The sequence below is a fragment of the Acanthopagrus latus genome, chromosome 23 (genome assembly GCF_904848185.1).
Source record: "Acanthopagrus latus isolate v.2019 chromosome 23, fAcaLat1.1, whole genome shotgun sequence".
Classification (NCBI taxonomy): Eukaryota; Metazoa; Chordata; class Actinopteri; order Spariformes; family Sparidae; genus Acanthopagrus; species Acanthopagrus latus.
Window position 1 is genome coordinate 5,042,907 of NC_051061.1, and position 22,401 is coordinate 5,065,307.

At 44.4% G+C, this 22,401-nt stretch overlaps 3 protein-coding genes across 4 annotated transcripts; 2 read left to right on the forward strand and 1 right to left on the reverse strand.

The window, feature by feature from the left end:
- Positions 1-332: 332 nt before the first annotated feature.
- Positions 333-5,844, forward strand: si:ch211-106h11.1 (volume-regulated anion channel subunit LRRC8D). Its single transcript, XM_037087603.1, has 6 exons — positions 333-486; positions 1,623-1,984; positions 2,382-2,969; positions 3,189-3,439; positions 3,718-4,095; positions 4,246-5,844. Exons 2-6 carry the CDS (start codon positions 1,637-1,639, stop codon positions 5,366-5,368), a joined length of 2,688 nt encoding a protein of 895 aa, XP_036943498.1. The 5' UTR covers positions 333-486; positions 1,623-1,636; the 3' UTR covers positions 5,369-5,844.
- A 926-nt stretch (positions 5,845-6,770) lies between these two features.
- Positions 6,771-13,096, forward strand: ddx39ab (DEAD (Asp-Glu-Ala-Asp) box polypeptide 39Ab). 2 transcript variants are annotated; one of them, XM_037089930.1, is made up of 10 exons: positions 6,771-6,928; positions 7,809-8,025; positions 8,539-8,666; positions 9,281-9,557; positions 9,694-9,812; positions 9,972-10,103; positions 11,158-11,267; positions 11,486-11,630; positions 11,982-12,129; positions 12,526-13,096. In XM_037089930.1, the coding sequence occupies exons 2-10, from the start codon at positions 7,818-7,820 to the stop codon at positions 12,540-12,542; spliced, it is 1,284 nt and encodes a 427-aa protein (XP_036945825.1). In that variant the 5' UTR covers positions 6,771-6,928; positions 7,809-7,817; the 3' UTR covers positions 12,543-13,096. The 2 variants fall into 2 exon arrangements, with proteins under 2 accessions (XP_036945825.1, XP_036945826.1); XM_037089931.1 differs by lacking the exon at positions 6,771-6,928 and adding an exon at positions 7,701-7,725.
- Positions 13,097-13,489: 393 nt separating this feature from the next.
- Positions 13,490-21,982, reverse strand: si:ch211-106h11.3 (CCN family member 1). Its single transcript, XM_037090158.1, has 5 exons — positions 21,767-21,982; positions 19,794-20,007; positions 18,667-19,107; positions 17,973-18,151; positions 13,490-16,073 (listed from the first exon to the last, which is right to left on the reverse strand). The coding sequence occupies exons 1-5, from the start codon at positions 21,815-21,817 to the stop codon at positions 15,768-15,770; spliced, it is 1,191 nt and encodes a 396-aa protein (XP_036946053.1). The 5' UTR covers positions 21,818-21,982; the 3' UTR covers positions 13,490-15,767.
- Positions 21,983-22,401: the final 419 nt, after the last annotated feature.

Genomic DNA, 22,401 nt, shown 5'->3' on the forward strand with positions numbered 1-22,401 from the left:
TAAATACATTTTTTTTCTATTAACACTAATTTTCTTGTGACTATGACTGTTGTCCAAAATTCCTCTGATGTTTTCCTCAGTCCAAAATGAAGCTAAAGGCATGTAATCAAAAAATATGTATTTGTTATAGGCCAATATTCGTCAATAAACTCAAACAACTGATGTTTGATATACATGTATATATAAATGTGATTTTTGTCTGGCGTTCCTCTGAGTCGGCCCTGAACGGGTTAACGGGTGCAGGCAAGCCCCCACTGGGTGTTGAACGGGCTTCTGGTGCTGAATTAGATTCTTTAGCCACACATCCTACGCTGCCATGGCAACCGCTGAAAAGCTGTGTGTCGCCCAGCTGAGGAGGAGTTTGTGGTAAGTTTCAGGAGTTTTTCAGGGCAGAACCAGACAGCGCCGGTATGAAGTTTCTATGAGGCGGCTGTGAGCTGGATCAGAGGAGGGAGAGAAAGGCAGGAGAACAAGCTGTTTACTCTGGTAGGTGAAAGTTAATCCTGGGCCGTAAAAATACGATCAGTTGTTCTGTTCTGATTGCCAAGAAGTAGACTTGAGAGATGTGGAAATGCTATTTTATTTAGCTTACTTTGAATGTGCAACTACTGATCAAAAGATTTTGATATGATGTGTTTAATTTAATGGCCTCCTTTCTATCAAAACACAAAGCTCTCCCTGTTACATGTCTAGTTGAAGGTCTTAAATAGAAAAAAAATATTATGTATGTTACATTGAAAAGTCAGCGCTTAAAGTTTGGACATTTTCATCCTTAAGTATTATTTATTAAGAGTTTAACACTCAAAAACTTGGCTAATCTTTTCCCTCATGCTGTTTGATGTGATTACATTTGACTGACGACAAAAGCAAACCCCAGCCCCATCACATTTTGATTCAAATGTCACCGAGTCACACATGCGGAAAACTCTCAGGTAGTTTTCATGTATCCGGACAGGAGGTTGTGTGACTCAGTCTGTCATCTCTACACACTTCCACACACTTTACAGATATCATTTGTATCAGACATTCTGTCAGTGTTACTTGTAAACTGTTATTTGTTGTTCTTTTTTGTACACACGCTCTATTGCATGTCTGTCCAACCTGGGATAGGGATCCCTCCTCTGTAGCTCTTCCTGAGGTTTCTTCCATCTTTTCTTTACCCAATTAAAAGGGTCTTTTTTTCTCCATCATTTCCTCACTCAAATTACAAGTAAAATAAAGCCCATCAAGGCAATGTGATTGAGATATGGAGCTGTATAAATACAATTGATTTAATTTGATGTAGGACCAAAACGTTCGTACTAAGAAATTGATTTGAAAGTGATATGTTTTAGGGGACTTTAAGACAGGATCTCTGCTGGATACTTCTTATTTTATGATCTGATCAGGGTGTGACTGATCTGCTACTTAATATTAAGATCTGGTCATTGTAATATTTATGATGGCAGAAACTGGTGGCCCTAATACTATAGATGCTCATATTTATGTTGGTGTGTTGATTTTTCAGTCGAGTCACAGATAAAAGACATTTTAACACATTAAACTCAACTTTGCAAATCGCTACATCAGACAATGTGCATCGCCCAATAATTCAAAATTATTTTTACACTCATCCTTGTAAGGCCCAGAGGTCGCCATGTTTTCCCTGTCGGAGCTGGCACCTCTGAACCAGCATCAGAGCCGCTTTAAGCTGCTGAAGCCCTGGTGGGAGGTGTTCATGGACTACCTGGTGGTCCTCATGCTGATGACATCTGTCCTGGCTTGTACTGAGCAGCTGTCCAGGGACAGAGTGGTGTGCATTCCCTTGAATCCACTTGTCGCTGCAAATAGTAGTGAGCGGAATCCGTCATCTGGTGAGGACGCGGCACTGTCGCCGTCTTCAAAGCCCCCAACCCACGTGCCACCCAACATCCAGAACCTACATCCTACAGCCCGGGGCCGACGCACACATCTGGTCTACCAGCAGTATGTTTACATCAGCCAGGTAATCTATACCAGCCTGAGTTGTCTTTGCCACTGAAACGATACAAAAGAAAGGGTGAAACCAACTAAAACACTGAGTGTTAAGTCTCTTAAAGCAGCTATGATCTTTTTTTATATTAACAGTAGATCACATGACTGTTTGTAGAATAGTATCACCTGACTCTGCACTTCCCCTCAGCTTTATGGAGCATTAGAGCAACTTTTCATTTGGGTTTGCTTGCCTTCAACTTAACTGTTTTGGTTCACTCTTGCGGTACTCATTATGTTTTGTAGGCCACAAAAGGCAACTGCTTTCAGCAAAACAAAGGCTCTAAAAATCCACTGCATGCTTTCAACACTGAATGGCAGACAGCTAAAGTTAGCAGCATCTGTGTCTATGTGACAATCCGTCTGTCTAGGTGTGCTACCATGAGGCTTTGCCCTTGTGCTCCCGCTTCTTCCCCTATATGGCCTTGCTGCAGACTCTAGTGCTCGTAGCCAGTGGCTCCTTCTGGCTCCACTTCCCCCACACCTCCGCCCGCATAGAGCACTTCCTGGCCATCTTGGCTAAGTGTTGCGAGTCACCCTGGACATCTCAGGCTCTGTCACACGCTGCCCGGCAGGAGAGCATCCAAGACAAGGAGGTGATGGAGGAGAGACGACCGCCCCAACCTCAACCCTCTGTGAGGTCATATTCACCCCCAGAGACCCGTACGAGACAATCAAGCGTAGACTCGGGCGCAGACATCCCACTTTTGAAGTGGTCAGATAGTGGGTCCACCACTGCCCCTCCATCCCCGTGTCCCTCCACACTCTCCTGCAACTCCACTGTGTCGTCGATATCCCACGGCTCCCAGGATCACTTTCTGCATTCCAAGCCTGTAATGGTTGATAGTCCCAGGCAGGTCATCCGTCTGGATAAAAGTGACGGAGAACAGGCCAGGGCGCTGTTCGAAAGGGTCAGGAAATTTCGGTCCCACTGTGAAAGCTCAGATGTCATCTACAAGGTGAGAGACCCTCCTGTGAAGACGATGCGCATGTATCAATTACATTCCTTGTTGTCTTAATTGATTAAAACTTTAATTTTTATTCTTTCCTTGTTCAAACAAGTAAATGTGCGTAAACAGAGCACAGCAGGTTGTTTCATATCACAAGCTCTTGTCTGACTGAGCTTGATCAAACTATGTCTTTTTGCCCATTATACCCTTTTTTCCCCATCTATCCAGGTCTACTTGGCTCAAACAATATTCAAACTGCTGATGGTGACTCTGATCATGAGTTACACCATCCCCATTCTCAGCTCCTTCTCCTTCACCCACACCTGTCACCCTAAGGAGTGGGCCTTGGTGGGCTACACTACCTTCGAGTGTATCCATGTGCTCTCCTCCCTTATACGCAAGCTCCTGGTGGCTTACCTGACGCTACTGGGCCTGTACGGCCTGCTGAATGTTTACACCCTCAGCTGGATTTTACACAGGTTAGTGCATTTGTGCACGGTACATTAAGTTACAATTGTTTGCTACATAGTGAATAGTGAAAAACACAATTACCAGAGCAAATGATTAGTCTGTTGAGACTTCCGTAGACCACACAGGCTGTGATTGTTCCAAGAGTCAGAAAAATGCCATTGAGTTGGACCGTGCTAGAGGCATGATGATCCGATTAGATTAACTTTGGATTTGGCTTTGGCTTACAGCATGTTCTGCGTAACACATTTCTCATTCTGTTTTTCCGTCTGTGCCCCGCTTGCTGTAGCTCTCTGCGCCAGTATTCCTTCCACTCTCTGAAGGAGTTGTGCTCCCTGGCAGACGTTCCTGACCTGAGAAACGACTTGGCCTTTCTCTTACACATGTTGGACCAGTACGACCCTCTGCTGGCCCAGCGTCTGTCTGTTTTCTTGTCCCCTGTCAGTGAGAGCAGGCTGCTGGAGGAAAACCTGGAGCGGCGCTGGGGGGAGGAGAAGCTGCGGGCCATAATGAGTGTGGATGCAGAGGGCTGCTCCAGACTCCAGCTGGTGGCCCTGCCCCGCCTCCCTCCGGCCCTCTTCACCCTCAGCCAGCTTCAGGTCCTCAAACTGGAACTCATCACAGAGGCCAGGTTTACTGCGCAGGTTGCCAACATGACCTCACTCAGGTATCACGTCTCATGAGTTACACATTTTGACCAATGCCAATCAAATAAAAAAAACATGTGACACCTACCGCTAAAAAACTGAGATGTACACCTGCTTCTTGTTTTTTTTACACATTTGATTAAGTCTCTTATTGTGAATTCCTTCGACAGGGAGCTCCACCTCTATCACTGCACAGCAGCTGTGGATCCCGGTGCTCTCGGGGTCCTCCAGGAGCGTCTGGAGGTCCTCCACCTCACCTTTACTCAGGCATCAGAGATCCCCAGCTGGGTCTTCTCCCTCCGCAGCCTGCATGAGCTGCACCTCTCTGGCCGCCTGAGTAGTGACGGTGGAGTGGGCCGCAGCTGGGCATTGGGGAGCCTCCGCCACTTGCGTCACCTCCGGGTGCTGGTGATTCGAGGCATGTTGCAGCGGATCCCTGGGGAGCTGTGTGAGGTGGCTGGCAGCCTGGTGAGGCTGGAGATCTACAACGAGGGGACCAGGCTACTCGTCCTGACAGGCTTGAAGCGGATGGTGGACCTGACAGAGCTGCTGCTGCAGGACTGCCAGCTAGAGCGTCTGCCCTCTGCCCTGCTGGCCCTCACCAACCTGCGCACGCTCGACCTGCAGCACAACAATTTGAGAACCCTGGAAGAGCTGCTCAGCCTGGCTCATCTGCGACGCCTCTCTTGCCTCAGACTTGCCTTCAACCGTGTTCTGGCACTGCCGGCAAGTGTTGGTGTGCTGCGAGGCCTAGAGCTCCTAGATCTATCCAACAACCAGCTGCAGAGCCTTCCCCCAGCACTCTTCACTCTACGCCGCCTTCGTAGGCTCCTGCTGGCTGGTAACCTGCTGGAGGTGCTGCCTGCAGAGGTGAAGTCACTGCAGCTGCTAACAGAGCTGGACCTCAGTGGAAACAGGATAGAGCTCCTTCCCCCTGCGCTATGTAACAGCTGTCTGGAGCTGCGCATCCTTAATGTGGCCCACAACTCTCTCAGTTCACTACCGAGAGGCATTGCAGCTTTAAGTCAGTTGTGCAGGTTGGACTTGCGCAGCAACAGCCTGGAGGAACTGCCTGCTGAATTGGGGTGCTGCTCAGGGCTGTATGGAGGTGGCCTCCTGGTGGAGGACTGGCTGTTTCTTTCTTTGCCTCCCCACATCAGGGACTTCCTGAGCCGATCTTGCCCCACCTCTGGTACGTACTCAGAGGGTCATTCCAGGCCCGAGTCCGACAGTTTCCCTTACTTCTCTCCCACACAGTGGAGCTTCTCTTCTGCTCTGGAATCCCAGATATAAGACTGACCATCTTACTGCTAGCATTATCTAAACACTAATAGTATTCCCTCCTTTTTGTAAACTGTTTGTTATACTCTGTAAATGTGATTCTTATTTCGCAATGCTTTATCTACTACTTATAAAATGTAGATCCTGTTACCCCTTTTAAAGTGAAGCTTAAACAACTATTAAAATTGCATTTACGTTTTAGCCAACATAGTACACATTTACCGCACAGATTTTGTACGACATTGAAATAAATGAGTGTTCACTAAGTTCACGAGGGAACATTTTTTTTCTCAGATGTAGTATTTGTTGCAGGACTGTTTATATGTATATTTTTTAATTATATATACTGAAACTGCAAAAACCCATGTTGATACCTCAAAAGAATATTTCTAGTCAGTATTAATGTCTGTGTCATTCCCACTAAGGAACATGCAGTTTCTAGTTTCTAACTGTGACCACTTGAGAGCAATAAACCTCATTATTTCTTATCCATTTCTGTCTCAAATGTTTGTCTGGTCATTCCTGTTTGGTCACTCTCACCCAGTGAGAAGTAGATAGAGTTGAAGTAGATAGCTCAGCCAACCCACCCATTTTCCCAAAGAATGTGAATATCCAATACATGCGTAGAAATTTTGTATTTTACATTAAGCATTCTTTATAATCATTTACGTTTCATCTTTCCATGTAATGTGTACCCAGTCTAACTTGACGCTAGTATGACCTTTTCTAGCAGGTTACACTGGTCTCTGCACCAGAAAAATTAAACCAGCACTTCATTAATACAAATATTATATACTGGTGTTCTTGCTGCTGTTTGCAATGATTAGTGTTTAATGTTGTGCCGCAGTTCCTCATTGTTACCACTGAACAGTGAAGAAGATGATCCTGAATTCATTGATGTCAACAATCATACAAAGGAATGTGGTTGAATTATTTGTACTTTTTCATTTTTTACTTACATTTGCATGTATGTAACATGTATATATGAATTAACTGGATTTTTATATATCTCTTTGACATATTATTAAGGGAGAAGATGGAAATGAATGAATGAATGAATGAATGAATGAATGAATGAATGAATGAATGAATGAAAGTTTCCCTCATAACATCTGAAACTGTGGTTTCTACAGATCCAATATTTTTTTCCAGGCCAGGTCCTGGAAATTTGTGTTTGCCCATTCAGTCTCAGTACAGGCCTCAGACTTGATAATAATTTATATAATAATGTTTCACATTAGTATAACAATACAAAGACAAGATACATGTTGAAATACAAAGCTACATACAAAAAAACTACAATAACGTTTTTATTTAAACGTGCGCATTTATTTGACGTGATATTTCTATGTGGGCTTCCATACACCGAGTCCGTCACTGCCGTATCCCGCTTTTTTAAGCTGCGGTGGACTGCGGCACACTTTTCGTCCAATCGCTGGCTGCTCGTACCCGAATCCACCAATCACGTCAACGCGCTTCGGCGGAGGCGGAACATCCGGTTAGTCGTATACCCATTGAGGCCTCCCCATGCGGTGTTGATCTGCAGTTGGACGCATAGCTAACACCGAAACGGTAAGTACATAATATTGCTTTCATTTCAGCATCTAGAGAGTTTTCAATACTTCATCCAAGAGGTTGCTAATACGATTAGGTTTCTATAAGTCACAGATCGACACAGTTACTCTGAAATTAAATAGCTTCCTTCATTGTTTGCTTTGCGGTGATCCTGAGGTAGCTAGCTAGCTAGCGCGTTGAAGTAGATAGCTCAGCCAACCCACCCATTTTCCCAATGAATGTGAATATCAAATACATGCGTAGCAATTTTATATTTTACATTAAGCGTTCTTTGTAATCACCTACGTTTCATCCTTCCATGTAATGTGTATAGTTTAGTTTGGCGGTTAGCACAATAGTCGGTGCCATTTAGCAAGTTAGCTTGCCACGTTAGCAATGGTTATGCAACACAATAGCTTTCCAGTATTGCAAACGGCTCAGAAGATGGCTAACCGGTTGGTTAATCCAACGCTTTCGGCTAAACCTAAGGGTACGTTTAACCAGGTGTGTTAATGCTATTGGGTGCGTTTTTAGAGTACAATTTCGACTGAGAAGCACCACAAGAACTACAGTTTAGACCTTGTTTGATATATCCGTACTCGCTAATGTAGCAAAGCTAGCTAGCATTTCTCTCTAACCGGCCTCCCATTGTATAATGGGGTTGTGGCCAATGTTAACTGTCCGTCTTGGACAGATTGATTCAGTTATCACAAAAACAGTTTCGCCTTGTTGTGAAAATATGTAGATGTTAAACATGTTAAATAAATGTACTTTAAAGGCTTGGGGGAACCTGGCACAAAGAGTGGCACCAACAGGTGGGTGTAATTAACAAGCCCCCCTGTAAACCCACCAAGGGGTTAAGGTTTTAAAAATTGTTCTGGTGTTTTCCCCCTTTTAGACAGACACAATGGCTGAGAACGATGTTGACAATGAGCTGCTCGATTATGAAGAGGATGAGGAGCCTCAAGGAGCCCCAGAGAGTGCGGCCCCCGCAGGCAAGAAGGAGGTGAAGGGCTCCTACGTTTCCATCCACAGCTCTGGCTTCAGAGATTTTCTGCTTAAACCAGAGTTGCTTCGTGCCATCATCGACTGTGGTTTTGAGCATCCATCTGAAGGTAAGGTGCATTTGAGTAACCCCATTGTCTGCCTGCAAACATCCGCTTGTCCATCTGAGGTTATGTTGTTTTTAACACCACACTCCCGACTGTGCTTAAATTTCTAACTAGATTGGACACTACATATTGCTGCATCAGTCTAAAGATCTAGATGTGATTACTCTTGGAAAGTTGTTTTTTTTTTTTTACTAGTTGCATTTGTGCATTAACTGTGAAATCATCCGAAAAGGACATGTACGTTTCAGGTGCACAGACAAACAAAGGTGAAATCTTTGTAATCAAAGCTTTCCATCCACTATCACTGTAATCTTTAGCCAAGACCGCTGAAGTTGCTATCAAAAATGCTACGCTGGCCTGCTGCATTTCAGTGGTTTTGCAAAACTTCGACCTGTTTTCAACATACTAGGATGCTACATGTCAGGGTGTTTTGTTCAATAGCTTGAAATAATTCCGATACCAACCATCATATGAATGTACAAGTCTAAAGCCTTTTGGTGTGTTTTTATTCTGCAGTCCAGCATGAGTGCATCCCACAAGCTATCCTGGGTATGGACATCCTCTGTCAAGCCAAGTCTGGTATGGGCAAGACGGCTGTGTTTGTGCTGGCCACCCTGCAGCAGATTGAACCTGTTGATGGACAGGTCAGTGCACATGTTGAACACCTGAGTTTTATGTGTTGAAGTAAAGAGAGCATTGTTGAAGCTGGTCCTCAACAGAAGCATATTTTTTACGTCCTCAAATCTTGAGTTTGGGGATTGGTTAATTTAGATTTAATGGTCTCCTTCCAGCCTCAGCTAGAAGTTAGTAATTGAAGGCACTAATCAAAAGTTGGGCTTATGACTGGCATCAACCATATTTAAATGGTCAACCAGTGTAAAGTTCTGCGTATTAACCCTTTCTCTGTGCTGTGGATGACAAACATGTGTACGCAGACAATAATCACATCAGTATAGCTGCTAAAAATAGTGACACGTTAATACATAATTTTTAGGAGCATTACAAGAACTCTCTCTAGTCTACATGTCTGTAATCTGAATTGTGTATTTGCACTTTGATTCTAATAATTTCTCCTACATTCATAGCTCTTACATTCTTACTATACTAGTTGTGAAACATGTATTAGGTAGATACTAGATGTCTTGTTCCACTGGGGAAAGGATGTTGTAAAAGATGTTCTTGCTGCTTAAAAATGTGTTAGGAGGCTTTAAATTGTGAAAATGCAAAGTGTCTGAGTCTCTGTGTGTCTGCTCCTCAGGTGTCTGTATTAGTCATGTGCCACACACGAGAGCTGGCCTTCCAGATCAGCAAAGAGTACGAGCGTTTCTCCAAGTACATGCCCACGGTCAAGGCAGCAGTGTTCTTTGGTGGCTTGGCCATCAAGAAGGACGAGGAAGTCTTGAAGAAGAACTGCCCTCACATAGTTGTCGGAACACCAGGCCGCATCACCGCTCTCACCCGTAACAAGACCCTCAGTCTGAAAAACGTCAAGCATTTTGTCCTGGATGAGTGTGACAAAATGTTGGAGCAGCTAGGTATGTTCTTTCATGGAATTATTGGCTGACATTTGGTCTCACTGGTTCCTGAATATATCTGATGAGGTCACTCACATGTCCAGACATAATGTTTAATCAGAGCCATTATTCGTTTCTCTGTCTTTTTGTGTAACAGACATGAGGCGCGACGTGCAGGAAATCTTCAGGATCACACCCCATGAGAAGCAGGTCATGATGTTCAGCGCAACACTGAGCAAAGACATCCGGCCAGTCTGCCGCAAATTCATGCAGGATGTAAGTGGTTGAAGAATGGTGTTACTACAGAATTCCCTTGAAGACTGTTTTATCAGCAAGGAAATTGTTTATGCGTTGAAAGTGCTGCACATTTTACTTTCACATGCTGTTATTATAACTAGAAACTCAAAAACTGGCCCTCTGTTGTTTCCTCTACAGCCCATGGAAGTATTTGTGGATGACGAGACCAAACTTACACTCCACGGCCTGCAACAGTACTACTCCAAACTGAAGGACAGCGAGAAGAACCGCAAGCTCTTTGACCTGCTTGATGTCTTGGAGTTCAACCAGGTAAAGAAAATGTGTTTGTTAAATTATTTTTGGATAGCATGCTAAAAGAACTACAGGAATTGTTTGAGTTAAGTGTAAAATAAATAGATCTAAAGGATTTTGAGACATTGAAAATTACCTCATTCACTTTTTTGCCATGTGAAGAAGTTGATGCACATTATGAAGGGAACTGTATATAACCAGCATCCATGCCGGAGACTATGTAGACACATGGATGTAGCCCATATGCATATTTTTTAGTCTTGCCAAAAGATAATAGGATATTGGAATAAAATATGTCAAGTAAAATAATAGGATACGAGATACCAAGTCATGTGAGATACTTTGTTTGGGAAATTTGACACAAGTTATAATACAAAAGGAGGATGAGTATCTTGTTAAAGTTCTGCTATCAGTGAGTAAAAAAGCAATTACAAGGTTATTGTATAAAGCACAGGTGAGCACTGCAGAAGAAATATTGAGACACAATTTCAGGAAAAATGGGAAAAAATGGACAGATTATAGATCACAGCAAGAGGACACCACCATCACCATTGGACAATAAGGACACTGATATGTGAATAATTGCTTTATGGAGTGAGGAAAACCTGACACCGTAATTGTTGAAAGTAAATTTTCAATAAAAGTTAAGTTAAAAAAAAAGAGAGAGAAATATAATAAAGCTTGGGTACTGTGTCAAGCAAAACAGCATCTGTTAATTTACTTCTGACCATAGTCAGAGTATTTTCTTATCAACTGAATCTCATCTGTAAATGTGGCTTGGATGTAATTGGCTAAAATTGCAGTTTGTGTGTTTTTACCATCCAGACCTCCTAATATTATTCTGGCTACTGTCTGGACATAAAAAAAAACTGAATTTGAACTGGTATCACGCACAAAGTTGGTAATCGTATCACCCAAAATGCTAAACTGTTCCTTTAATGCTGGACAGTCACTGAGAAGCTCCACCCAATTTGTTACCTCCAGTTGAGGATCTGAATACCATCAGAAATCCATATGTGTTTAGGCTGCAGGCCTTAGCAGCTGTGTTTCACTGCCTTTCCTTTGCCTCTAGGTGGTGATCTTTGTTAAGTCAGTCCAGCGCTGCATCGCTCTGTCTCAGCTTCTGGTGGAACAAAATTTCCCTGCAATTTCCATCCACAGGGGAATGGCTCAGGAAGAGAGGTGAGACGCGTGCACACACACACACACACACACACACCTTCCTCTTACATACCAGCTCTCATAAACATATGCTCTATTGAGCTCTGAATGCTAAGTATGTTTATGGAGCATGAGGCCTCATCAGTTAACTCAACACATCATTGCCTTCAAAGGGGGATACAGTCCAGTAATGCCTACAGCAGCTGTGTTGATAATTCTCCCTCCTCCCTACTCCACAGGCTGTCTCGCTATCAGCAATTCAAGGACTTCCAAAGGCGGATCCTGGTTGCCACTAATCTCTTTGGCCGAGGGATGGATATCGAGCGGGTCAATATCGTCTTCAACTACGACATGCCAGAAGATTCTGACACCTATTTACACAGGGTGAGAACTGGTGGGAGAGAGAAATGCGCATTCCCCCTTTATATTTCTAGTGTTAAATTTCTCTGCAACATTCTGGGAATATGAAAAGAGGCCTGCCATAATGGCCATATGGTTCTGTGAGGTGCTTATTGTGTAACGTATTACCAGAGTTTCCCATAGTTACTTGTAGTGAAACTTTTTTTCCCCCACAGTTAAGTTTATAACATAGAAATGTGATGTAGGCCTTGGGGTACTGGACATGTTTGGTTTGGGTTGCTTAGATTTGACTCTTAAACATTATAATAACCGGTATCGGAGTTTGGGGTTTGTTTATGGAATGTAACTCACTCTGGCCTTCACTGTGCCCGTCAGGTTGCCCGTGCTGGTAGGTTTGGGACCAAAGGCCTGGCTATAACCTTTGTGTCTGATGAGACCGACGCCAAGACTCTGAACGATGTGCAGGACCGTTTTGAGGTCAACGTGGCAGAACTGCCAGATGAGATTGACATCTCCTCTTACAGTAAGTGTTTCCATTTCCTGCAGAATTGCCTGCAGTGGTGACTCGTTGGAATGATTGTAATTTGTAGATTAATGGGTTGAAAGCACTTTGATTTAAACAACCTATCACTATAATGTGTTGATGTTTCTGTGATTTGCTGGGTTGTTCTTAATCTGGTAAGATTTTGCCTATTGAACATTGCCCCGCGGATAATCGACTGGTGTTACAAACCTTTAGACATCTTGGCAACTGCAGACAGCAGTTGGTGCTGCCATGTAACTGTTGGAGCTCTCATCAAATGGAAACTGCCCTTACATGTTTAACCTGTTGGTGAAAAGTTGGTATGCTCAGCTGTTGCTCATTGCTCTGGTCTTTCACATGCTCGACTCATGTCTCTCCTCTTCTGTCCCTCTCTAGTCGAGCAGTCCAGATGAGTCCTCCAGCCAAGCAGAAGTCTCCTCTTCATGGATCTTGTGTCTTGTATTTGGAAGTAGATGTACTTCACTGTTGTCTTGAAAGCTCTGCTCTGTTCCGTGTTCACCAAACATTTATTTTTATTGTCAGATTTGGGGAAGGGGCGGTATGGTTGATTTTAATTTGTCTTTTACTATTTTTGCTTTGTTTTTCTTTAATGAAATTAAAACTTTTTATAAAATGCCATTTTTACTGTTGTGGTCTCTTGTAGGGCAATTATTGTCTCTGCGCAATTTTCATTGATTTCCATCTCAAGCAGAGCTTCACAGAGACGTATAGGAACGTAGTTCTAAGGAACATGTAAAAGTGATTTTTAGCCCCTTTTTAAATGTTTGAACTAGTTTGTATAGGAAGTTTTGTGTTTTGTTTTTTTTTCCCACTGCAAGAGTTACTCAATACAAATAAAATCAAGTAGACATGTAGTGACCATCAAGTAAAACAATTTTTGCTTATATGGCAGCTCTTTCTTGAATATCCAACTGAATGCCTCCAATAAAAGAAGTCACAAAGTGGAGTCCTAGTGGTGAATTTGCCCATTGTCATTTTAAGTGCATAGGCACACTGTATTGTGAAATATGTCTGTTGGTATGTTGATTTAATTTTTAAGAAAACATTTAACACAAAACTACAGTCACCTGTCAAATTGTTTGTTGTTCAACAGGCTTAAACCTTCAATGAATACTGATCCACAAGCAATCAGATTAACAGACAACATGCCTGTTTATGAACTTTTTGTTTAGTGCTAATTAGCAAATGTTGGCATACAAACATGCCATTATTGTAACTAATCTTGGTATTTGGCTCAGAGTGATGGCCCCCAAAGCTTTCGTCGAGAATAATTTGATGATCAACATGGATCATCTTATGACAGCTAATTATCATTTTGTTGAATGCTGAACACAAAATGTAGGAGTGAAAATGTCTTTATTGAAAAATGCAAAAACTATGAACCCATTCCAATTCTAACATCAAACGTGTGTTAGGCAGCCACTTTCCAAGAGAAGTAGGTTAGGAGAATTTACTGTTCACCTCTTTGTGAAGTTCTTTTTTTAAAAAATGTGTAATTCTATAAAGCATGACTCTATCATTACAGATGGTGATAATGTACACTAGTAGGCAAGTAGTCATCATGCCTCCAAATTTGCACTCAATGCTCGTAAAGGATATGAACCCTGCCTCGTTCAGTGCTAAACTATACATGGACTACTTCAGTATAACTTGGTAAAAGGATGGCCCTTATACAGCAGATAGAACTACACAGAAGGTAACAATGCATCTGTACATAGCTGCTCTATAATGTCCTTTAACAAAACTAGACATACATTACCAAAACCACAGCATCTACATAGGCAAATAGTAATGGCAACCTGGAGAACAATTACTACACACAATTTGTTTTAACCACCAATTAAAAAAACCCATTAAGGCAGCAGTCTCTTCACTAAATTAGTCTACTGGTGTAGAAAATGCAAATATCTTCCGGTTTCACAGAAAGCTGAAATCATGTCTAAGCTGCCATTATCTTATGGCACATAAAGAAAAAACAAATCTTTGAAATGATAAAATGGTGCTTCAAATAATTTAGAATCACCTGTTTTAAATTTGTATTCAGCAAAGATATCAAAATCTGTTTCAAACTGACCTTTTAAATTGCCTTTGCATGAGATAAAAGCTTGTAAATCAAGGCTGTTGTAAGGTGCGTGAACTTTAACCCAGGTCCAAGTCGACTAAGATGCCTGGGTCCTTCAGTCAGTCAGAGGATTTTGGCCACGAATACGGTAGAAGAACACAGAATTTCTCTCCCTCAAAATGTCCCTTAAAAATAGTTTTTAAATTGTCCTTTGCGCGGTCGTTGAGCTCTTCTCTGCCCCTGACGGTGCTGTTGACTGACAGCAGCTCTCACAAACAGGCACCACTAAGACGCAAAGAAGTATGAGTTATTGTTTCGTTTCAGTGAGCTGGCACGCTGCTCGATTACAGGCCAGATCGGGCACCAGAGCGGTTCCACCCGCCACACACAAATTATATGTTTACCTCAGCACCCACAGTTTTCAAATTGTATTTTTATAGCAAACGAGAGTGGCTGATTTTCTCTCACTGCCTGTCAGAGTCAGGATTGTAATTTGCACGGAATTAGGCGGTCGACTCCTTGGCGCCAGAATCCCAGGCTTGTTCTTCTGGTGCTTGCTAAATGTCTCAGTTTCTTGTGGAGGCAAGGCAGGGGATGAGTCCAGCTGTGTAAACAACCTTTGACATATTCCCTGTTAATGCGCATAAAGCCCATCAGGTTCAACTCTTGTCTTTTTCCAGTACATAACTCCTCTTCTCCTGCAGCCTTCATCATCCATCATTAGATATGGCTTTCTGACCGCCGTGACCTCCGATGCGACCCGGGGGTCGAGCCCCAGGTCTGTGGGAGTCGTCCTCCCCCTGTCATGGCTGACAGCTCTCAGCTGTTTTGTCCCTCTCAGATCCCTGTTCAGCCACGGCAATGCTCCAAACATAGCAGAACCGCCTTCCCTGGTGGCAGGCCACCGTGTCATCATGTCTGTCTCAACAATAAATACCAGTGAATAAATACCATAAAAAGACACAAGCCACACTCTTGTAAGAGCATCCGAATTGCTCCTCCATCTTCTTCAGAGTCTTTGCTGTCAGGTCTTCATTTGGTTTATCAATACTATGTAATTGGAGTGTACAGACATATGATTCCAGCTGATTTTGCACTTTGCTCCAACGTTGGACCAGCTTTCTATTGCCTAGTCTGACCTGTTGATGTGAATCCACAACATCAACAAAAGCATCATCAGCGTCCCCGACAAAAAGTCTCAGAGTTCAGGGGACGTTCGGTGCATGGCAGCAACATGGTGGCTGGTTCCATCCATGTTAAATAATTCGTCACAGTCTGTCGAAGTCTGGCCAGGCCAGAAACAACTTTTAACTACACTAAAGCAGGGGCTGGTCACTTCGCTCTTTCAAAGTTGGAGATTTGCCCATCGTGATTAATTCTTTTTCTCCCCATTCCTCCCCAAATAATCTTCCAGAAAAGATGTTGTTGACGTGTGCACCTCGCTTGCGTCTACTTACAGATACACTAAGGACAGCTATTCTATAATGGGGATCACTATGGGGGAGTTAATGTCTTTTTTTTTGTGAGGGAATGTAGGTTGGGGGGGATGGCGCCACTAGTCGATGAACTTGTGTGTGTCTCCGTAGAGCCATCGCTGCGGAGGCATGGCAGCCTCGTTGAGGTGGTTGCACTCGTCGCTGCACTTGCAGGACTGGATGAACATCACGGACCTGTTGAAGCGCTCGCCGTCAGGGCAGGAGAAGGTCACGCTGGCTGTGCGCGTGCGACGGGGTGAGCAGCAACGGCCATCCCTACACACGCCGCAGTAGTTAGGCCTGTACAGGCGGGTGCTCCTGCAGCCGGCGTAGGACAGGCGGTGCGGCTCAGGGGCCTTATGGGTACGAGAGCACTTCCTTCCTTTCTGTGGAGGGAGAAAGAGAAAAGAAGGGGTGATTTAATGTGACTCCACAGCCATGCTAGCAGCTCTGTGAGGCTGTAATTCAGCACAGCAGTGCTTAGAGATGAATGATGATGTTGATAACAACAAAAGTTAAGGAAAAGAAAGAGGATCATGTTAGAGGGATTCATCCTCTGGGGAACATGAACGTAGAAACAAAATTTCCAGCCCATGGTTCCAGAGATATTTCAGCCTGGGCCGAAATTATGGATCGACTGAGCAACCACCTCTGCCATCCCAAGGGCCACTACGATAGCAAGGCCACATTTTCTTTGCTTCAGCTGCAAAGAAATGTAGCTCAAACTTAACACTGCTGTCCAGTGAAAGCTTTGGAGGATCACATTGCCATTCTTTGGAATCAGAGCTGCCATACTGCTCAGCAACATAAAATAAGTCATTACTCAAGCTCTGAGACACGAATAACAGAGCTAATCCAGTTAAGTACATAGACAGGGAAAAAAACAAAATAAAGGTCAGAACAACAGATGAGTGCCAGAGAGAGGAGCGTGCCAACAATAGTCAAGGATTGACACTGATACACATTAACACCCACAGCAGCTCTACAAACACTGGGAGAGCGCAGAGAGACAGGTGCATAACAAGCCATCAGCCCCCTGAGTGGCTCACAGCGGGAGGCAGAATGTTTTCGATGAAATGTGAGGGAGCAATAGAGTGGGCGAATAGAGTACTCTTTAAATCACAAAGCAAAGAGCCAATGAGTGCAGCTGACAGCCAGAGTGTCGCAGGTCCAGTGTGGGAGGGAGGTGCCAACCCAAACCCACAGACGAACCCGAGAGTTTTTACTTTGTCAAGCCTCTGAAAAGTTTTATGTAAAACTAATACAACTATAAGTAACTATTGACTATTTAAAAGGAGACGTATTATTGTTTTTGTGTGCATCGTTTTATTTTGGGTTACTACTTGAATTAGTTGATTTAATTCAGAGCAGCTGCGCTAAATTCATTCTTCATGTACCGAACTAGCCGCTAAATTAGAAATAAATCAGGCAAATGTTTGACATGGTGACGTAGAGCGATGTCCTGAAGTCACAGAATAAAAGGCAGCACTACTGACAAGGCATTTCAGGAGCAGTGTTTTCGGTGGTGTGGACTTTGACCTTTTAAACTTAGAAGAACTTTTACAAGCACAAGAACCTATAAAACACAGACGGGATGGAAAAAAAAACAAAAAAGCATAATAGGTCTCCTTCAAGAGGAAACTTGGAAACAAAGTAGAGTGCGGTGTTTTTCGTTCTTCATATTTGTCGTCATATGTAATTGTGCTAAAAGTATGGTATGTGCTGCTCTACTTCTTTGCTCTGAGCAGTTGCCAGGCAGTGACGGAGAAGTCACTGCTCCCGGCCAAGAAATAGTGTGCTCCATAAACACACTGGTACAATGTCACGGACAAGATATAACAAGTTAATCAATGAGCTTAAGAGGTGATGCTAGGCAGATTTTTATTACTTTCTGCCATCCTAGCTGTTTCCCCTTGTCCAGTCTTTTTGCTTAGTAAACATTAGTTTCATATTTGTCCTTTTATTTGACTCTCTGTGACCTCCAAAATGTTGAACTAATGGTTTAAGCTTTGAACGTGGTCTGCATCAACTCTGTCGTCATCCTGCCAGGGATGTTCCCCACACAGCAACAGAACCATGAATAGACAGAATTTACCAGAAAGGGCTCCGGGAACAGAGAAATTCAGGGAGGGGGGCTGTATACATGCCATGATATTAATACCAATCTGAGCCCTTGAAAGCAATCCTTTCCTGAATCTATTTAGCACAGTAGCTGGACTGCACGGTTGAAGGACTGTAATGTATCCCCTTATGAGAATCTTAAAAGCACCAAAGACATTCCTCACCTTGACAGGGACAGACATGGAGCTACAGGGCCGAATGTTGCACAGGCGCGTCTCCTTGATCAGCTTACACCGGGCATTGTCATTGGTAACACGAGAGGAGACGCCCATCCCACAGCTCCGGGAACACTGGGACCAGGAAGTAGTCTGAACCACGCACTGATCTCCCACCTGCCTCCAGGCTAGGAGAGATTAAAGACAGGTGGTGTGAGGGACGACGACAATGCACGATGCAGAACACGGAGGGTCAGAGAAAGAGAAGCGAGATCCGCAAAAGTGGAGTTTTGGGGGGGGGGGGGGCCAGTGGGAGAGAGAGGGAGAAGGAAAGGACCAGAGATGCAAAGCACACTAGCCTCATTCACTGAACAGGCAACACTGACGCATAGAGAGGGTGATTACAGAGAGGGGAAAGCTGGGTGACAGAGGTATGTGCTGTGTGAGAGCAGTGTGTGTGTGTGTGTGTGTGTGAGCACACAGAGAGAGAGCACCTCTGGTGTGCAAGGAGCCAGTGGAAAACACGCCTCACGTAAATGCTGACACTCACACACACATAGGCAGATGCAGAGGGGAAAGGCTCACAGTGAGGCCGTTTGTGCGTCAGGAGGCTAAAATGGCTAAAACATAAACATGATGCTTTACTGCGCAGAGGAAACAGACGGCACTCTGAGTGAGGCGACGCGGCGGCAGCCTCCCTTACCCGCCAGGTGCTTGTTTCCACGCGGCTTGTCCCACTTGCGCCCCACGTCCACCAGCTCGTTGCCAAGGGTGTCCTTCTCCTTTTTGGGTTTGTAGGGGTACAGTTTCCGGTACGGTTTTGGATAAGGCTTCGGGTAAGGGTAGGACGGGTAGGGGATGAAGGGGTAGGGCGGGTAAGCTGGAGGTTGGGGTCGGCGGTGCACTGGGGGCACAACGGTGCTTCCCTTGTGACAGTCGATGCTGAGGCAGCACTGGCCTGGCACCTTGACCAGCTGCGGGGCAGGACAGGAAGGGGACGCCAGGGGCACGTGGCTGGGGCAGAGGGGGATGCATCCCACTGCTCCATCGATGCAGGTGCACTGGTGCTTGCAACCAGCGCGGAAATTCTCGCCGTTTTGATAGATCCGCCCGTTGTATTCGCACGAGCGGCCCTCTGCCTTCGCTGAGGGAAAGGAAGCAGACAGACAGGTTGAGGAACAAAACCTTAGGGTTCAGATATCAAATATTCTTCATCTGAAAAAGTGACAGGAAGTAAGGACAAACAGGAAGTGACTCTTATGTAAGCCTATCTTTGATATGCATGGAAGGCAGACAAGAAGAGCGAGGGACAGACACACTATCTCCAGATTTATGAAGCAAGCTCTATTCTTAGACCTGAGAGGAATTTTTGACTTGTTTACAATGTCGTTCCCCTTTGCTCCCTCTGAGGGACTCCCCACAGAACACCCCAGATACCCCCCTTTATATAGAAACACCCCCAAATAAACACACATATAAAAATACCACTGTGCGTGCGTGCGTGTGTGCATTTCATGGGACTGTTTGTGTACACACTGAACTACTTATATAAATCCCAGAGTTGGCCAGGTTTCAGTCGCAGCTCATGAAGGTGCTCTGTTTTTGAAACGTGGCACGGGCTTCAAACCTGAAGCCCCTATCAAAGAGAGACTCCAGCCGCTTGGCTCGGAAGCCAGAATCCCCACCCTGAAGTTACACATTCCCTCGCTCAACCCCAAACTCTGCCCAATCTAAACCCCAAAACTCCTCCTGCATCTGACCCTCCAGCCCTCCAGCCCTCCCCCTCCTCTCTCTCAGCCTCTCCACCACCACCTCCTCTGTGATACGCACCCCTGCAGATGCCATGGGTCCGGCCCACATCATTGCCATAGTTGCACTCCAGGCCTTTATGGTGGTCACAGGGCAGCCCTTCGTGGCAATCCTGGTTGAGCTGAGCGGCACACACCTTGCAGCATCCGCAGCCGTCCGGAACTGAGCTCACTCCTGGGGGACAGGATGGAGGCCCTGCCGGACAGTCACACACCACCGGACATCCAGCAGTCACCTACAGTGACGGACATAAGAGTGCACTTAAGTTAGTCTGAATGTTAGCAAAACAGCTTCATTCAGTTCATTTTCCATGCAAGGCACACTGAGCCCACCAGGACAATAGTGAGTCTCATATTACACAGATCACAGAAATTCCTCAAAGTGTGTGAGGCTTAAACATTAGCTGAATACCCAGCACTGTCCCAGGCCCCACAGGGATATCTGTAACCCTCTGTCGCCTTCCGCTTGGCATTCGCCAGGCAAAGCGGGGATGAAAGGTACGCTCTCTGACCGCCCCCCCACCACCCACCTCCCACTCACCTCCCTGCTCCTACATCTTTTGTTCCTCACACACCAGGGCCACGCCAACAACTCCCAGCAGGCATTGAGATCACAGAGAGCGGCTCATCTGACTGTCCACAGTCAGATCATCTGAAGGGAGCCCTTCCTGACCTTGCCAGTGTCTAAACCCGGGCCAGGTCCTCTGGTGTGTCACTTTCACCAGTCTATGTCACTGAAGTGGGTCTCAGAAATTTGGACGCTACACAAGGCAGTGACAATAGCTTCATCACTCAGTATGACCTGGTACTTGAAACATCCCCCAAATACAAGTCCCTTAATAATCCTGTAGGTATTTATAGTGTGCAATGGGTTCATATTGACCTTAACGTGTATTTTTGGCGTCATTTGTATAACTGTTGGATAATATTACTGTAGGGTAATTTTGGACCGTCACAGAGATAGAAGCGAGGGCACATGTAGTTTGTAAAAGGTGAAAGAAACCTTTCAAACATTTACAAATACCCCAGGCAACCACAAGTACAGAGGCCCTAAACGGTCATGGGCCAACAGTTTTCCAGAAATAATGATGACAATTTTATTTGTTTTCTCCAGATCAAGAGTTTTACGTGACATTATCATGGAATAACGAGTGTTTTCCAGAGCTAACAGGTTAATTTTCTCCATTATCACATGAAAATGATCTTTGTTATCTTGAGGTAACGTAATAATTTGAATATTATTAACCAGTGGCCGGTAAGAGCTTCCAGACATGCGTTTGCTCCATGTTTTATCAGCATATTCAAACTGCGTGTCTCTCAACTGTGGATAAGTATGTAGAAGTAGTGGTGAAAAGGGACTATACTAAATTTGTTAACTGGTACTTCAGTGTTATGCTATTCAATTGCATTTCAGAGGAAAATATTATTCGTCATTTAATGAACAGCTTTAGTTCTAAGTTACTTTGCTGTGTATGATTTTACGCACAAGGCACATTTGGCACTTATAACCAACTGTATTTGACAAAGGGACGAATTGGCTCCAGCAACAACTACTTACACATCAATGAATCAGTGATTCCATAATAAACTACAGTGTAACACACTTAGGGGCCACTGTGCACTCCTATCCTTAACCATCCGGATATCAATTCCTCGTGGACTTCTAGTGGTCCCCGAGCCACATGTTGGAAACCAGAAAATATTACCACAAGCTCTCCAAACATTGTCAAAAACGTTGAGTCATGTTGCAGGAGGGAGTAGGTGTATAGTTTCGACGTGATGATCCACTTGTGTGGAGATGAATAGTGGGTGAGATTTCATCAGACCGTTTACTTTGATATGCAATACGGCAGGGGCGCGGGCGGTAGATTAGGCTGTAAATGTAACCAGACGACTGCAGCTCAAATCCGCTCGAGCTGTTGTTACAGTAGAGTACAGGCACGTGAGTGTTATTCCTCAGTGTGTACATGGAGCAGCGACAGAGAGCAGACTTACCAAGCCGACTGTTATCACTTGCAAGACAGCAGCTATAAGCAGAATCCCCATGCTGTCAGCTGATTCACATCAAAGAGGAGAAAAGTTGTTTTTAAAAAAAAAATATATATATATATATATATATATATATATATAAAAAATAAAAATAAATCCTCCACCGGCTTAGAAACAATAGCTTTTGTCCACAGAGATTAAATCCGACTTGCGCACTGCTCCCCAAATGTCTCCCATCAGTTGTAAATTTTCCTCGATCAAAGTTTGAGCCTTGTTTTTATATCAGCCCCGTGCTTTTTATGGCAGCCACGCCCACCCCGGACCTCCTTCAACCAATTAGGAGGCAGGCGCGCGGCCAAGGTATCCCCGACAGGGAGGGGAGGAGAGGGCGGGGGTTTGGAGGAGGGGGGCGTGGCCAAGCATGAATGCAGTCATTCATAAAAATTCAGAATTACTACATTCCAAAGAGGACCTGGCTTCTGGGTGTTTATTTATTTATGTTTGAGCGAAAATAATATTTTTGATGCTTTTAAGTTCTTTTCACACGCATACCTCTGTCCGGCTGCTGCTTTGTGAAAGGTAAAATAAATATACTCAGCTGCTAGTCTGTGCTACATTAATACTGGGGGCAGCCATAGAAA

Excerpts from the sequence above, each read along its gene's own strand:
- si:ch211-106h11.1 (XM_037087603.1), top strand. The coding sequence starts at position 1,637 with ATGTTTTCCCTGTCGGAGCTGGCACCTCTGAACCAGCATCAGAGCCGC. Across the intron at positions 2,970-3,188 it reads GCTCAGATGTCATCTACAAG|GTCTACTTGGCTCAAACAAT; the intron begins GTGAGAGACCCT and ends CCATCTATCCAG. Across the intron at positions 4,096-4,245 it reads GCCAACATGACCTCACTCAG|GGAGCTCCACCTCTATCACT; the intron begins GTATCACGTCTC and ends TTCCTTCGACAG.
- ddx39ab (XM_037089930.1), top strand. The coding sequence starts at position 7,818 with ATGGCTGAGAACGATGTTGACAATGAGCTGCTCGATTATGAAGAGGAT. Across the intron at positions 8,026-8,538 it reads TTTTGAGCATCCATCTGAAG|TCCAGCATGAGTGCATCCCA; the intron begins GTAAGGTGCATT and ends TTTATTCTGCAG. Across the intron at positions 8,667-9,280 it reads TTGAACCTGTTGATGGACAG|GTGTCTGTATTAGTCATGTG; the intron begins GTCAGTGCACAT and ends TCTGCTCCTCAG.
- si:ch211-106h11.3 (XM_037090158.1), bottom strand. The coding sequence starts at position 21,817 with ATGGGGATTCTGCTTATAGCTGCTGTCTTGCAAGTGATAACAGTCGGC. Across the intron at positions 19,108-19,793 it reads GACCCATGGCATCTGCAGGG|CGAAGGCAGAGGGCCGCTCG; the intron begins GTGCGTATCACA and ends CCTTTCCCTCAG. Across the intron at positions 18,152-18,666 it reads TGGAAACAAGCACCTGGCGG|CCTGGAGGCAGGTGGGAGAT; the intron begins GTAAGGGAGGCT and ends AATCTCTCCTAG.